Raw genomic sequence first — 14,874 nt, 5'->3', positions numbered from 1 at the left:
ATGGGAAATGATCTAGCTTTCTTGGAAAATAATTAGTAATTTTTTAAGACCCTAAACACATATTTCCAATGTGACAAAGCAGGTTCTCTCCTATGAGTCACCCAAGAAAAATGGGAAATGCCCACAGAAACTCCTGTATGTGAGTAGCCACTGTGATATTATTCATAATAGCCCAAACCTAAACTCATCTGATATCCACACACCAGTGAATTGATGAACAATAGGCATTGCTCAATATGCACATATCTGTGCCATGGAAGTGTTCAGTAACAGAAATTAATATACCACTGATACATGTTACATCATGAATAAAACCCTGCAAATTATATGGTTACATATATTATATGATAAGAAATTATATGATAAGAAATGCCCGTGAAAGTCAAATGTATAAAGATGGAAGTCAGAGAGAGGTTGCCAATAGAGGCAGACATTGGCACAAATGAGACCAGTAATCTTTGGATAGATAAAGTGATATGTCCTTATGAGTCAGGTGTACACTTACTAAATGTCTTTGTACTTATGCTCACCAAAAGATATTCCTGATTAAAGAGAACTCCTTTCAAAAAGAAAAGATAGGCAATATTCCAAACAAAACTCCAGCTTTTACTTCTTTGAATCTTAAAGTGACTGACTAAAAAAAATGTATTCTTACTTCAATACAAAGCAACAATTTTAAAGGAAGACTGTATGACTCTTTTTAACTAAAGAGACCAATTTCTGCCTTTAGAATCCGTTATACTATAACTAAATAAAATCAGATGTCTGATAGCAGCCATCTGCTTTGTAAGCTCAAGGCTGAAATCATTTTGCTGAGAAAATTTAAATTGGCAAATATATGCTGCTAGGAGTCTATAACTAGTATGCAATTATCTGGATGTTAGAGGATTCTGTAGAAAATACAGTAGCTATACAGGAATGAAATTAATGGCCTCTATTGACTTGTACACTTGAATGCTTAGGGAGTGGCAATATTTGTTAGATTAGGTGTGGCCTTGTTGGTGGAAGTGTTCCACAGGGATGGGCGTTGCCATTTCAAAAGCCCAAGCCAGGCTCGGTGGCTCTCTCTTACTGCTGCATCCAGATCCAGATATATAACTTTCAGTTACACCAGCAACATGCCTGCTTGTGTGCCACCATGCTTCTGATCATTATGATAATGGAATAAACCTCTGAAACTGTAAGCAAGCCTGATTAAATACTATCTTTTATAAGAGCTGCTATGGTAATGGTATCTATTCATAGCAATAGAACACTGATAAAACATAGGCATAGAAGGGAGAACATAACAAACATATACATAAAAATCTCAATTTGTGCTTTCTATTTTGAAAGGCAGTTCTCAAGAAATGTGAGAAATACAAAAATTGAAATTAAAGATACGATCCTTTGGGCATATGATAAGTTGTGGTATAGAATTTCTAGCTGTATACTAAATAGTAACTGTTATATCCACAGATAAGTGTAGCTCTTTCCCCTCTCCAAAGATGCTTCTACTAGTACATGAGTACCATTACAGAAAGTCACATCTGATGTAAATGCAGAGAAAAACTGACTGAGGGTGATGGTCCTAACATCTACAACGCAGAAAGCTCAGGGAATATCACAGAAGAGAGATCTGTTGCAAGGTAGTGTCCTAGTGGGGGACAGCACAAAGTGGAGGGAGCTAGGGAAGAGGGAGATTGATCTGGGAGAAGTTATGGGGGGTGATTATGATCAAAATATATTATATGAAATCCTAAAAGAATTAATATATCACATTTAAAAAGTACCACTTGTATTTAGAAGAGCAAAGATGACTCCAATTTGAATGAAGTTATATATGGTGTTCTGGTAATGTATAGAGAAAAACAAATGTCCAGTCATCCCTCACCAAATCTACAGTTTAGTATTTGACATTCTCTAGTCAATTATTATGATCTTAACAGAGAAAAAAATGCTTACACTTTGCTAAATTAAATTAAATTTAAGTTGAAGTCAATTATGAATCCTAGACAGCCAACTAGAACTTACCTTTGAGCAATTTCATTATGGTATGGTAAATATATATATATATATGGTAAATATATATATATGATACTTTTCAATTATCACATCATAAAAAAGATAGTACTTGTGTAGAGAAAGTGAAGGAACATTTTAGAAATCAATTTGCTCAAAGAAAGAGAGAGATTATTTCTTTCTTGGTTTCTGGAAACATTACTCTTACTCAAGACTTATTCAAGTCTTAGATAAATAAGTCTAATGCGAAGAAATTTTTTAATAATGAAGAATTGTGATTTTGCTATGCTTTATCTCAATGCCAACTTCGATAATGAAAGTGGAGAAAAATAACAATGCTATTGTTCTGTCCCAGGGATAATATATTTCAAATATTGGCCTCCTTTCAGGATGTAATTAAAGTTCTTTGAAGTGTTGCTATGAACAAAAAAAAATAAAAATAAACTCATGTAATTTATTGTTTGTGAAAATCCATTGCTGCCATACTCTGTGCCTATGACAACCTGTTTATTTTAAAAACCACTGAGAGATGCAGTGCTTTTTACAAGTAAAAACACAGATATCAGTGACCATGTGTAATAAAAACTTGATTATAAATTTTTATTAGTATGTAAAAGAGATGATAGGTTTTAATGAATAAATACATATATGAAAAAATCAAAGCATTAAAAACACATTAAAGGTTGTAGTCTGTATGAAGATGAAAATCAGCCCAATCCCTGTTTTTTAAGACATTAGTGAAATTATTATTTCTTTAAATTATTAACTCTACTGTTGAAACCAAACACTTTCTTCCATAAGGCAAGAAGGATGCAGAGAAATGGTAGGAGGAATGTCATAAGTGGGAAATAACCCTAACAGTGACTGGTAGAAATAAGAATCATGAATATTTATTCAGCACTTAGCCCCTGAGCAGAAGATGTTAAGGATTTTATATGGATTATACCACTTAATCCTCACAAGTAATTTTCTCAGGTGGGATACTTAATCTGTCAGAGAAGTGTTTTAACTTAATCTCAATAATAACATAAATTCTTCATGGTGGATCAATCAGACTCCCTCTGCTGTCTTTAAACATTAATCTGAAATCACTAGATCACTAACTTCATAGAGAAGAAAATCTTTGTGATTAAGCAACCTTATATAAATGTATCTGTCTGGTATAGTTTGAATATCAAATGTCATTCATAAGCTCATGTGTCATTATACTTGAATCCCATTATATGTTACTATTGGGGAGGCTATGACATTTTTGGGCCACAAGATCATTAAAGACAAGCTACTGAATATTATACCTACTTCTTGTTCCAGCCCAAGTTCTGTTTTCCATCCACCAAGATGTGAGAAATCTTTATTACATCCTCCTATAGCAATGGGCTCTGCCATGCCTTCCCCACTACCATGATGTCAATCCATTGAAATCATTAGCCCTAATAAACTTTTCCTCTGTAAACTATTTCTGTCAAGTATTTTGTTACAATGATGAGAAAGGTAAATAATGACCCATACATGGCATGATTTAAAAAGGAGTACAAATATTGTTAATCTCGGTTTCTTCATTTCCAGGTAGAAAATATAACAGAAATTATAAAGATTTATACTAAGATCAGTGTCTCACAGGCACCTCTTTCCAATCAGCTGACATTTTCTCCATGAATTGTGATTTAATAACACAGAGAAAAACTTTATGGGCCATTACCCTGATTTCTAACAGCACTCTATATCCATATCTGCTCCACTGAAATGAACTTTTTTTTTTAATTTTTATTTTGCAATGCAATTAAGTTCTACATACAGGCACAGATTCCCTTGTTCTCCCCCCCCCCCACTGAAATGAACTTTAAAGTATCTTTCAGTGCGTCAGGTTTATATGACTGAATGTTAACCTCCAACCACTTTTCAAGTTCACAACAAGATCATGTAACTAAAAAAGAATATATTTCATAAATGTTCATAACAATGTTAAATATTAATGATGTGAAAGGGATCAAAGCACAATTCAAAATGTATTTCTAACTAACAGAATCTGTATTGATGGTGAATCAGTTTAAAAAATAATCAATAAGGGGCTGAAGAGATGATTCAACTTTTAAGAGACTTCTATTCTTCCAGAGGATTTCCACTCAATTCATAACTATCTTTAGCTCCAGGCAAGGCTCCTATGTCCTCTTATGACCTCTGTTGGGTACTCCTATGTCCTATTATGACTCTGTTGAGCACATGATGCACATACATACATGCCAGCAAAACATTCATAGCTAAAAATTTAAATATATATATTTATTAAAATTATTATGTATTTATTAAAATACATATTAATTTTAAATTATAAACCAAGTGTGGTGGTTTGCATAAGAAAGTCCCCCATAGGCTCATATGTATGAATGTTTGGTCATTAGGAAGTAGAACTACGTGGGAGTGATTAGAAGATTTGGAGTAGATGTGGACTTGTTCTAAGAAGTGTGTCACAGGCGGTGGGTTTTGAGGTTTCAAGCCCAAACCAGCCCCAGTGGCTTTCTCTCTTCCTGCTTCATGCAGATCGACAAGTAGAACTTTCAGGTACTTCTTCAGCACCATGTCTGCCAGCAGGCCACCATGGTCCCTGCCATGATGACAATGGACTAAATCTCTGAAACTGTAAGCCAGAGACTTTCCATCATCATGGTATCTCTTCATAGCAATAGAACATTAAGACAGAAGTTGGTACCAGGGAGTGGGTTATTGCTGTGACAGGCCTGATCATGCTGCTTGTGAATATAATGTGGTAGACTTTGAGACTCTGAATTCAGAAAGCAGTTGAACATTTTAAGTGGGGCTTAAAGGGCTATGCTTGTAGGAACATGGAATATGGTGCTGAGAGCCATGTAGATTATAATAGTCCAGCTCAAAAGGTTTCAGAGGAGAAGAATATTAGTAAGTCACATAGAGACTGTTCTTGTGATATTTGGATGGAAAAATGTGGCTTCTTTTGCTCTTGTCCAAAAAAATCTGTCTGAGACTAAATTAAAGAGTTTGATGAATGGTGTTGGCAGAAGAGATATCAAGACAACCTAGTACAGACTGTGTTGTGTGGTTATTAGGAATCTCTTATGCAGATTATATTATTAAAAGGAGCACGATGAGCAAGGAAAAATATAAATCTGCAGTTTGAGGAGAAAATGAGCACCAAGAAGTGTAATGGAGCTTAGTCTAGTGCTCAAGGATATAAAAACTTTAAAGAAAAGACTGATGTTCAATTGAGTAAAGAGAGTAGTGATCTTAGGGCAAGTCTCCACCTAGTTAAGATTTGAATTTTTGAAAAGGAATTAAAAAAAAGCTTAAGCAGTGAAGGAAATGTAACAGAAAGCTGTTACAGATATAACTGAACAAGAGGGCATGTTCCAAAACTAGCAATTAGTAGAATTTTGCAGCTTCAGCCATGTGATTCTGGCTTTAGAGCCAAGGATACAAGAAAGGGGGTGTGGAATCTCCTTCCATGACTAAAGAATGCCACTGAGACCAGGCATGTGTCAGAGGTGTACCTTCATGGTGGCCATTGAATGAAGCTGTGAAGACGAAACCTGGGTTGCATGGGAGACCCCAAGATGTTGGAGATTCCAGAGTCATGGGATACCTACCAAGAAGAGCTACAGACAGGATATAGAACCAGCCGAAGAGAAGTATGCTGCAGTTAACAAAGCTGAAAGTAGTTGGAGACCTGACAAGCACTTTGGCATCAGATATAGAGGCAGTGGTTAGAGTTTGCCCTGCTGATTTTAGGTCTTTTTTTTTTTTTTGGTGCAGCATTTTCTCACTATGGTCCCTTTCCTCCGTTTTAGAATGGTAATGTATATCCTGTGCCATTATGTGTTGGAAGTCTGTGATCTGCTTTTTGATTCTGATTTTACAGGAGGTTACAGCAGGAGTTTGTCCCTGGAGTCAGAAGAGACTCTGAACTTTGGACCTTTAAAATGATGGACTGTGATAGACTATGTGGACTTTTGAAGTTGGACTAAATGTATTATTTTTTTTTTTTGCATTATGATATATAGGTATAAGCCTATGGGGACCAGGGAGTAAAATGTGGTGGTATGAATAAGAATTGTCTCCAATAGTTTCATATCTTTGAATGCTTAGTCATCAGGGAGTGACACTACTTAAGAGGGAGTATAAAGTATGGCCTTGTTGAAGTAAATGTGGTCTTAGAGGAAGTACGTCACTGGGAGTGGGCTTTGAGATTCCAAAGTCACAGACCAGTCCCAGTGGCTTTCATTCTTTTTGCTCCCTGCAGATCTAGATGTAGTGCTTCTCCAATACCATGTCTGCCTTCATGTCACCATGCTTCCCTGCCATGATGACAATGGACCAAACCTCTGAAATTGTTACCCAGCTCCAGTTAAATGCTTTCCTTCATAAGAGTTTCCATGGTCATGGTGTCTCTTTATAAGCATAGACAACTAACTAAGGCACTAGGTTATTCATTCTTAATGATTGACCTAAGCAAAGAAAATAATGAAAAGGAAGTTGAACTTTAAAAAGATTAGAACAGGAATGTTGCTACCCTTACACATCCATAGCCCATATAACAGGATCAAGTCCATACTTCGGAGTTGAGGATGCTGGCTTTATTTCATAACTGTCTCGTCAAATCACTCATGAGCATGATCAACTTAGCCATACACTTAACCTGACTAAGAAAGCAAAATGCCAAAGAGCATGGTTTATCCAAAGCATTTTAGTTAAACCTGAAAATATTTCTCCATCCTGTAGTTTAAGATTAACTGTTGGCTTCATCTTTTTAACAGCAGTTGATGGTTCATTACTATTTAGTACATAGGCCAGAAAAAAAAAGTTAATAATGAAAGACTTCAATGTTGGACCTGGTAATAGAATCCTAAAGTTATCTTAAAAGAGTACTTTCTAATCAAAGAAGAAGAGGCTCCAGGCACATGTAGTCATCTATCAAGGATAGCTTAATGAGGAAATAGTTTATATCAAGGTCAAATTCAACAAAAAGCACATAATGTTCAAGCCTGATTTTCTTTTCTCTTTGCATATTTGAAAAAAACCCTCTGTACAGGGTATATGTTGACATACTAATTCAAATGTTATTCATTGTTCAAGAGGCTATGCAATTAACTGAATAGTTTTCAACTGCAGACAACTATAGCATCACAAATTCCTCATTCTGGCAAATATAAATGAGTGAGCAAGAATGAAAATATAAGGTTGAACAGATTACTATCTCATTCTAACTAAAATTCCTGCTATCACATTATTTTTAAACCATCACCAACATGTTTAAATGATAATTGCATCCTCTCAATGAGCACAGTTCCTTATTATTGGAATTGGCAGGGGGCCCTGACATTTGAGTCATCATCTCATTATGTCTATTTCTTATCCTGGTACACAAATTAAATAGAAATCCAAGCACAGTGAAATTTGGGAGAAGTCTGAGCAGTAACAACTTTAATTTGCAGGGTTTTTTTTTTAATTTATAGAGTATATAATGGATTAACATTTGTAATAATATATTCTCATTCAGGCAATTTTTTAAAGGCTAGCTTTAATCTTAAGGTAAAAAATGCTTCAAAACTTCTAGACAAATATTGAAGTTTTACAAAACAAAACTGATAGTTTCAATATTCTCTAACTGTAAAAGCTAGAATAATTATAGTTTTAAAAAGCAACTACAGCTGGTTGGTGCTAGTGCACTCCTTTAATCCTAGCACTCAGGAGACAAAGGCAAGCAGATCTCTGTGAGTTTGAGGCCAACCTGATCTAAAGAGCGAGCTTCAGGATAGCCACAGCTACACAGAGAAACTTTATCTCAAAAAAAAAAAAAAACCAGAAACAAACAAACAAATAAAAGGCAACTACAAATGTAGTAAAAAAAAAAAATACATATTTGACAAATTTCTTCCATCCTGAAAAGGTTTCAGAACTCACAGTGATTATCAAATATATAGCATACGTGTTAAAATATTAATAAAATACCTTTACATGATCAAATAGGACCAATAATACTAGGAGCTTTAAGCTGAAATATCAAAATATCCCCAATGGGAACCTAAGTCTATCCTCAAGTAATTTCAAATCATTGGACTTGTATGAAAAAAATTTTACTGGTGAATTTTCTAAATCACTTGACTTAGCCATTTAAAATAAATGAACATCTTTCTATCATTCTCAAATGTCTTTTTATTTCTTTTTTTCATTCAGCTGGATTATTTATTTATTCATTTTTTTGTTGTTTCTGCCATTTTCTTCATTGTTCATTCTAAAAACCAGCAGCTTCCCCAAACCACTTAGAATGCAGAGGAATAGAAAGAGATTCAAAAATATATTATTGGAAACTAAATAAGCATGCATTCAAACATCTACCCTGACAATTAACATGATTTTTCTTATGGATTACTGAAAGTATATCACCAAAAAGCCAAAAGTAGTCAAAACTGATTTTTTTTTTTACATTTCATATTGACCTTACTGTTAGCTATTTCAAAAAATAAGAGACAAATATTTGCTTGAATTCAACTATCTTTAGGTTTATTTCTGTTATCTCTTCATTAATTACTTATAGTTTTATGGCCCAGATTTCCAAATGGAAACTCAAAAAATAAAAATCTACAGTGAAAATACTATGCATTGTGTTCTCACAAGGAATGACATTGTTTAAAGGATAACTCATAATTTGAATACTAAAATTTAATTAGTCCATATCCAACATTGGGAGAATACATATTTTTCTTTCTTTTGCTACATAAACATGACATAAGTGGAACGTTCCAAGACTATGAAATTTAAAAGAGATCATAATTACTAAGCAGCAGGTTTTTCTCTTTGTTTACATAAAGATAAGTCAGAAAACCCTCACAATGTTGAAATTTCTCTCACAGTTTGACTTGTTCATGGAAACATTCATGAATGTATAATGTTAGACTTTTATTGAGCCCTATCATTTTGTAATTGCTGTGGCTATTATTAATAAGTGTCTTCTTTTTATGTGCTGAAATAAATTAGCAAATCAGGCAGACACTATGTAAAAGGCCTGGGAATACAGCCAAATCTTTCTACATACATCCAGGGACCAGTAATCTTCTAAATGGCACTTAAAGCTCTCTTGTCTAAATAATTACAACTATAGCCAGCATGGAATTTATTGAAGTAATTATCCATTCTACTAGATCCCGTCATGCATCTGGAATCTATGGCTACTTACCTTATCTTTATTCTCAGTACCAGAAGCTTCCGGCTTGGTCCTTATCACAAATGGGGTGGACAGACGCAGCAAGACCCTTTCAAAAGTGGCATTAACCTTTGGAGAGACTATCTCAAAACAGTCCTCAAACTTCAGCACTTTGTGAATGTCACATCGAAGCTGCTTCCTTAGGCCCTCTCCGAGCTGAAGAACTGTCATGTTGGGGTCAAACATCAGGTGGAATGGGAAGGCTCTACAGAAGGTATTGATGCTGATTCTGAGATCTGCAGGAACTTGGGAAGTACCCTGTGGAATATTCTTTGTAATGTGAATAGTCTCACATTCTTTGATAAGGAAAGAAAGACAGCTACAATTGCGTGGATTTGAACCATCAGAGCACAACTTTTCATTTTCAATTTGCTCTACTTCCACATTCAAATGATAGATTCTCTTTCCTGCAGCCTTAATCATCCCCAGCATTGCAAACCCCACAGTATGGTGAGGGTGGAAGTAGTGGAGCATAAGAGTTCCTTCAGGAAGCTCTTTGCACAGGAAAGATGGTGACTCCAGAGTGGCCTGTTTCCCAAAAGAAGTCCTAATGTGTTCCAACAATGCATCAAAGCCATTGAAGAAGTCCTGCAGTGTGCCACCTACAGCTCGAAGGACTCTCTCATTCTCATCAAAGCATATCTTAAAGAATTCCTCACCAAATCTTTCTTGAATTTCCTGGAACTTCAGACCTAAAGGTAAAGAAGAATAAAAAAAATGTTAGTAACATGAGCTAGGAATTGAATATATAGCTTTCAAGACACTCATCTAAAGAGGCAGTAATTGAGAACTGGAGAGATGGTTTAGTGGTTAAGAGCATATAATACTCCCAACGAGGACCTGAATTGAGTTCCCAGTATCTACATCAAGTGGCACAGAACTGCCTCCAAGTCTAGATTCAGGAGAATTCAATGACTGGCCTTGTGGCCTCATGCACATACTTATACACAGGCACACACACACACACACATAATTCAAAATAAGTATTTTTAAAGGGTATTGCATTAAGCAAAACAAGTGACATATTTTCTTGAGGCCCCAAATTACCTACAGCAGTTAATTTTAAATTAGAGAATAATTTTTCAATTAATTTGCATGCTTCTAAGATATTAGGGAAAATTTGATTTTTTTTTTAACGTTTAAATAGACTATTCTGCTGGGCGGTGGTGGTGCATGCCTTTAGTCCCAGCACTCAAGAGGCAGAGCCAAGCAAATCTCTGTGAGTTCGAGGCCAGCCTGGTCTACAGAGCAAGATCCAGGACAGGCACCAAAACTACACAGAAAAACCCTGTCTCGAAAAATTTAAAAAAAAAATAGACAAATATTAGATTCAGGACAAAAATTAGTAGAAAGTAAAGATATTCTCTACTATTCCCTCTGTACTCCACAGACACATAAATTCCCCTATCATGTATGTATTCTCTTTCCATTCATCTCTTTCTTCCCTGTGACTCACAGAGTGGGAACTTTTTAAATACTAATAATCTAGAAATTAATTTTCTCTTTAATACCTCATAATTTAAATAACACAAATGACTTACTCATTTTCTTAATGATTTCACTAATCCTTACAGGACAGGGACACACACAAACATAGATACACACACACACACACACACACACACACACACACACACACTTATGCGTTCACTAGGTGGAATGTAGCTATCAAAGAGATCATCTGTGTGTAGTGCATGTGTGGGTAAAAGTATCAAGCTATTCAGTGGAAATAAAGTGTTTATACTAACATAACAGGACAAATCATGCAATTTAAATAGACTCCATTGGAAAAGAAACAAAAACAAATATAAAATTGTAGAACTTGAAATCATTAGCATTCTTTCAAGCACAAAAATGAAAGAAGCCAAGAGTAGAGTAGGAATCTGAGTAGAGAGAATCAAGATGTTTGTTTTCCTAACATATGCATCCCCAGTTGTCCTAGAAAAAGAAACACTACCTTACAGCAATGCTTTATAGGGTAAACAGAGGCACAGAGTTTCCTTTTTAAGGATGGTTGTTGTGTGACATTTTGTTTGTGTTCTGACAAATAAAGCTTGCCTGGAGATCAAGGGCTAGCCACTAGTTAACCATAGAGGAAAGGCAGTGGTGGCTCACACTTTCACTGGCAGATCTTGGGAGGAGGAAGCAGGAAGATCAAGGAGTTCAAGTTCACCCTGGGGTACACCAGACTGAACCAGTCTAAAAGAGAAACAGAGTCTGGTGGTGGTGGTGGTGGTGCACTCCTGTAATCCCAGCACTAGGGAGGTGGAGACAGGAATATAAATCGGGTGCAGACAGGATCTCCCCCAATTCCATCTGAGGATTCAAAGAGGTAAAAGTTTCTAGTGGCTGCTGCTCTGCTTCTCTGATCTTTTAGCTTTCACCCTCAATATCTGACTCCATATTTTTATTGTTAAGACTAATTAGGATCTCAATTCAGATGGTCTGAGGAAAAACTGGAGGAGAGGTATTATACAAACAGGAATGGAGTCACACTATGGCATCTCCTTTGCCTGAAATTAATACGTGTAGTTTACATATCATTTCTTGTACAGCCTGTCCATCTTATAAGGAATTCTGAAATTCAAACAGGACTGATACACTCTCTTTTTTGTTGTTTTAAGGAAAGAAAGGCTTATTTGGGCTAATAGCCTGAAGGTTCTTTCCATTATAACCCAAACAGCAGCAAAAACTGAGAATGTGAATGCTCGTGTTCAGACCTCTTTCTCTTTTTTATTCAATCTACAGCCCAATTCATGGGGCCACCCACACTCAAGGCAGATCTTCCCATCTTAGTTAACCTGTTTCCACCCTCACAGGAGTGTCCAGAGGCTTGTCTCTTAGGTGATTCCAGATTTATTTCAAGTTGACAATCAATATTATTATCACAATTCTTCCATTTAGATTCTTCCTTTGTTGTTGGTTTTAATGTCCCCTGTATACTCAACCACTCAGAGAGGAAATCTGTACATATCATCATATACCAATGAATAAATCACTTAAAACTCTGAGATAGTCTGAGGAATATTCTTATACAAAGTTTGGTAGGCTATAATGCTAATTCTTTTCTTGTCCTTTCAATTTAGAAAGATCCGGAGGGATTAACCTTCCAAAATCATCATCTCTTTCTTAATGTCCTATTAGAGTACACAGCAATCTATGCAGTGTGTGGCTTAATTTGTTGTGCTCACCTCTTTTACCCTTAGGATGTTCCCTCCCTCTAGAAGGGAAGTAACAGAACAATCAACAACGTTATTTTTACTATTTATTTTAAACACATCAAATAGCTTAAGACTTTTCTATAGTCTTGACATTGTGATAACCAAAATAAGAAGTCAGTTTTACAAAGGTATCTTTACAACTATTGTGAAATGAAAATAAGTGAAAATTTTAATGATAAAAAGCCCCTTTGTTAAAACATTTCACATTAATTTGATTTTTCAGGTTTGATGTTCAAGGTTAACTAGCAATGTAACCTATTGAGATAACAGCCATCACCCAGTTTACATGGACCTGCTATGAGATTACTCTTCAACACACACTGTATAACAATAGAACTACACAGAACTGATAGTATTGATCTGCCCAGCTCTCTAGAGTGGAAGAGAAAAAACCGAGACAGATGATATTCATAGAAACTTGGCTCCTGCTCTAAGTGATCTGCTAGAAATGCTTTCAAAATTATATAAGCCAGTGTACACTGTTTTTTCTTTATTTTGCTTAATTTTCTTAGTTGTCTTCACTTTAATTTGATACTATCCATGATTTCTTCCTAACTCTCTTATCTTTAATAGCTTATTGAAAAGTAATTTCCTGATACAATAATTATGTGTTTTGAAAATCCATTCCCATATTCTTCATGAAAACTCAAAAAATCAAAGTCTTAGGAGACAGCTGAGAGAGACCCATTTCTCCCTGGGGCTCTAGGCAGGAGTTAGATGCTGCTAAAGTATTTTTTAAAATAGTTTTAAAATTACTTATGATGTTAATTATTTAAATTCTTATCATACATCATCCTATTGTTCATTTTCCTCTAAAAAGCAAATAACGTAAAAGGGTAGAGCACTTTGATGTCCTTCGTGTAAGTTGGTGGACATTCCATTGCTGCTGTAGATACCATAAGCAAAAGTACTACCAGTCATGTAGCCAACTGGGTGGCCATCATGCCACAATGTGGCCGTCCACCAGCATGTGGAACACCTTATAGGTGCTTTGAGAAAACTACACAATAACCATGACTGATTTCTTTGACTTCTAAAGATATAGCCTCAGCCAAGACTGTCCAAGCAAGATCTCAGGATATATATGGAGGCTTCTCAGGCTTACTCATTAGGTCATCTGTGCTGCCCCCTCTGGGGCTACAACATTAGGACCAATAAAAAGCTTCTCTCAATTAATATTTTCTTGCCTACATTCAGTAATATTAAAATGGAAGCAGAAGAAGCAGAAGTCAGGCAATTTGGCAGAGCCAGTAGAATGGTGGTGGGATCAATAGCTGAGCAGTTGGCAGGACACCCGCTGAAAGTAATGGATACCTGAAGAAGAATCAGATGAACAACTGGAGAGTGGTGAGGACAGGAAGGACAGGAGACTGAAAGCAAGGGTGAAAAGTTGGGGCTAAAGAAGGATAAGAGGACATAAGAATACAGAGAAGAAAAGTGAAGGTCTTGGCTGCCGGATAAGTTCCAGAGAGCTGACAATTCTTTAGGAACAAGAGTCCTAAAACTGTGGCATGCACTGGTGTTAAGGATTGAGAAATCTTGACTTCCTAGGCAGACCCAAGAGTTGTAATACTTGTAGGGTTAAGGGTTTACAATCACCACTGCCTGCATAAGGAATGTGACTGTAGAGGGTGTTACCTGCTGCCTTCCCCTTCCCACTGCTTCAGCTCACTGCTGCCAAAGACCAGCATTTATAGAGCTTCTTGCCTACTCATGATTTCTATCCAGACAGTAAAAGCTGGTCAATGGCTAGCACCTACATCATCATCAATATGAACAAATAAAAAAATTGAATGCATACAAATCACAATAATGCTCACTTTGCTGATAGTATTCTTCATTACCATGAAATGTTCTGTTGATCAAATTTTTATATATGTAAATATTTTATATATATTATACATATTTTATACATGTGTATGTATTAAACTAAAGCCAGAATAAACAGTGCTATAATCTGGTTTTTTTCATATGTACCTACTATATTGCATGGAGTGCTTCTAGATTTTAAAGAAAAATATTGTCAGCCGGGCGGTGGTGGCACACGCCTTTAATCCCAGCACTCGGGAGGCAGAGCCAGATGGATCTCTGTGAGTTCTAGGCCAGCCTGGGCTACCAAGTGAGGCGCAAAGCTACGCAGAGAAACCCTGTCTCGAAAAACCAAAAAAAAAAAAAGAAAGAAAAGAAAAAAAAGAAAAATATTATCCAAAAACTTCAGGTTTTTGAACACAGAACAGAAAAATTATTGCTTGTAACTGGTATTGATGTTCAAAGGAATGAAAATGCACTCACAGTTAAGTGGAACACATACATGTAAAGACAATACAGTATGCTCATGGATGTTATCTTATTAGTGTCAGATCTTAAATATTCTTCCAAACAATAACCAGTAAGTAAATGTACCAGAGGCAGCCAAATGAA

The 14,874-nt window shown here is 35.8% G+C and overlaps 1 protein-coding gene across 1 annotated transcript in view; it reads right to left on the bottom strand.

The window, feature by feature from the left end:
• Gucy1a2 (guanylate cyclase 1 soluble subunit alpha 2) overlaps positions 1 to 14,874 on the bottom strand; it is a 320,403-nt gene that overhangs the window by 250,099 nt on the left and 55,430 nt on the right. Inside the window, exon 4 of the mRNA XM_059267262.1 lies at positions 9,206 to 9,924. Coding sequence (XP_059123245.1) covers positions 9,206 to 9,924 — 719 coding nt within the window. The remainder of the gene's footprint in view (positions 1 to 9,205; positions 9,925 to 14,874) is intronic.

Source organism: Peromyscus eremicus, chromosome 7 (genome assembly GCF_949786415.1).
Source record: "Peromyscus eremicus chromosome 7, PerEre_H2_v1, whole genome shotgun sequence".
NCBI lineage: Eukaryota > Metazoa > Chordata > Mammalia > Rodentia > Cricetidae > Peromyscus > Peromyscus eremicus.
This window is presented reverse-complemented; position numbering and strand designations above follow the sequence as displayed.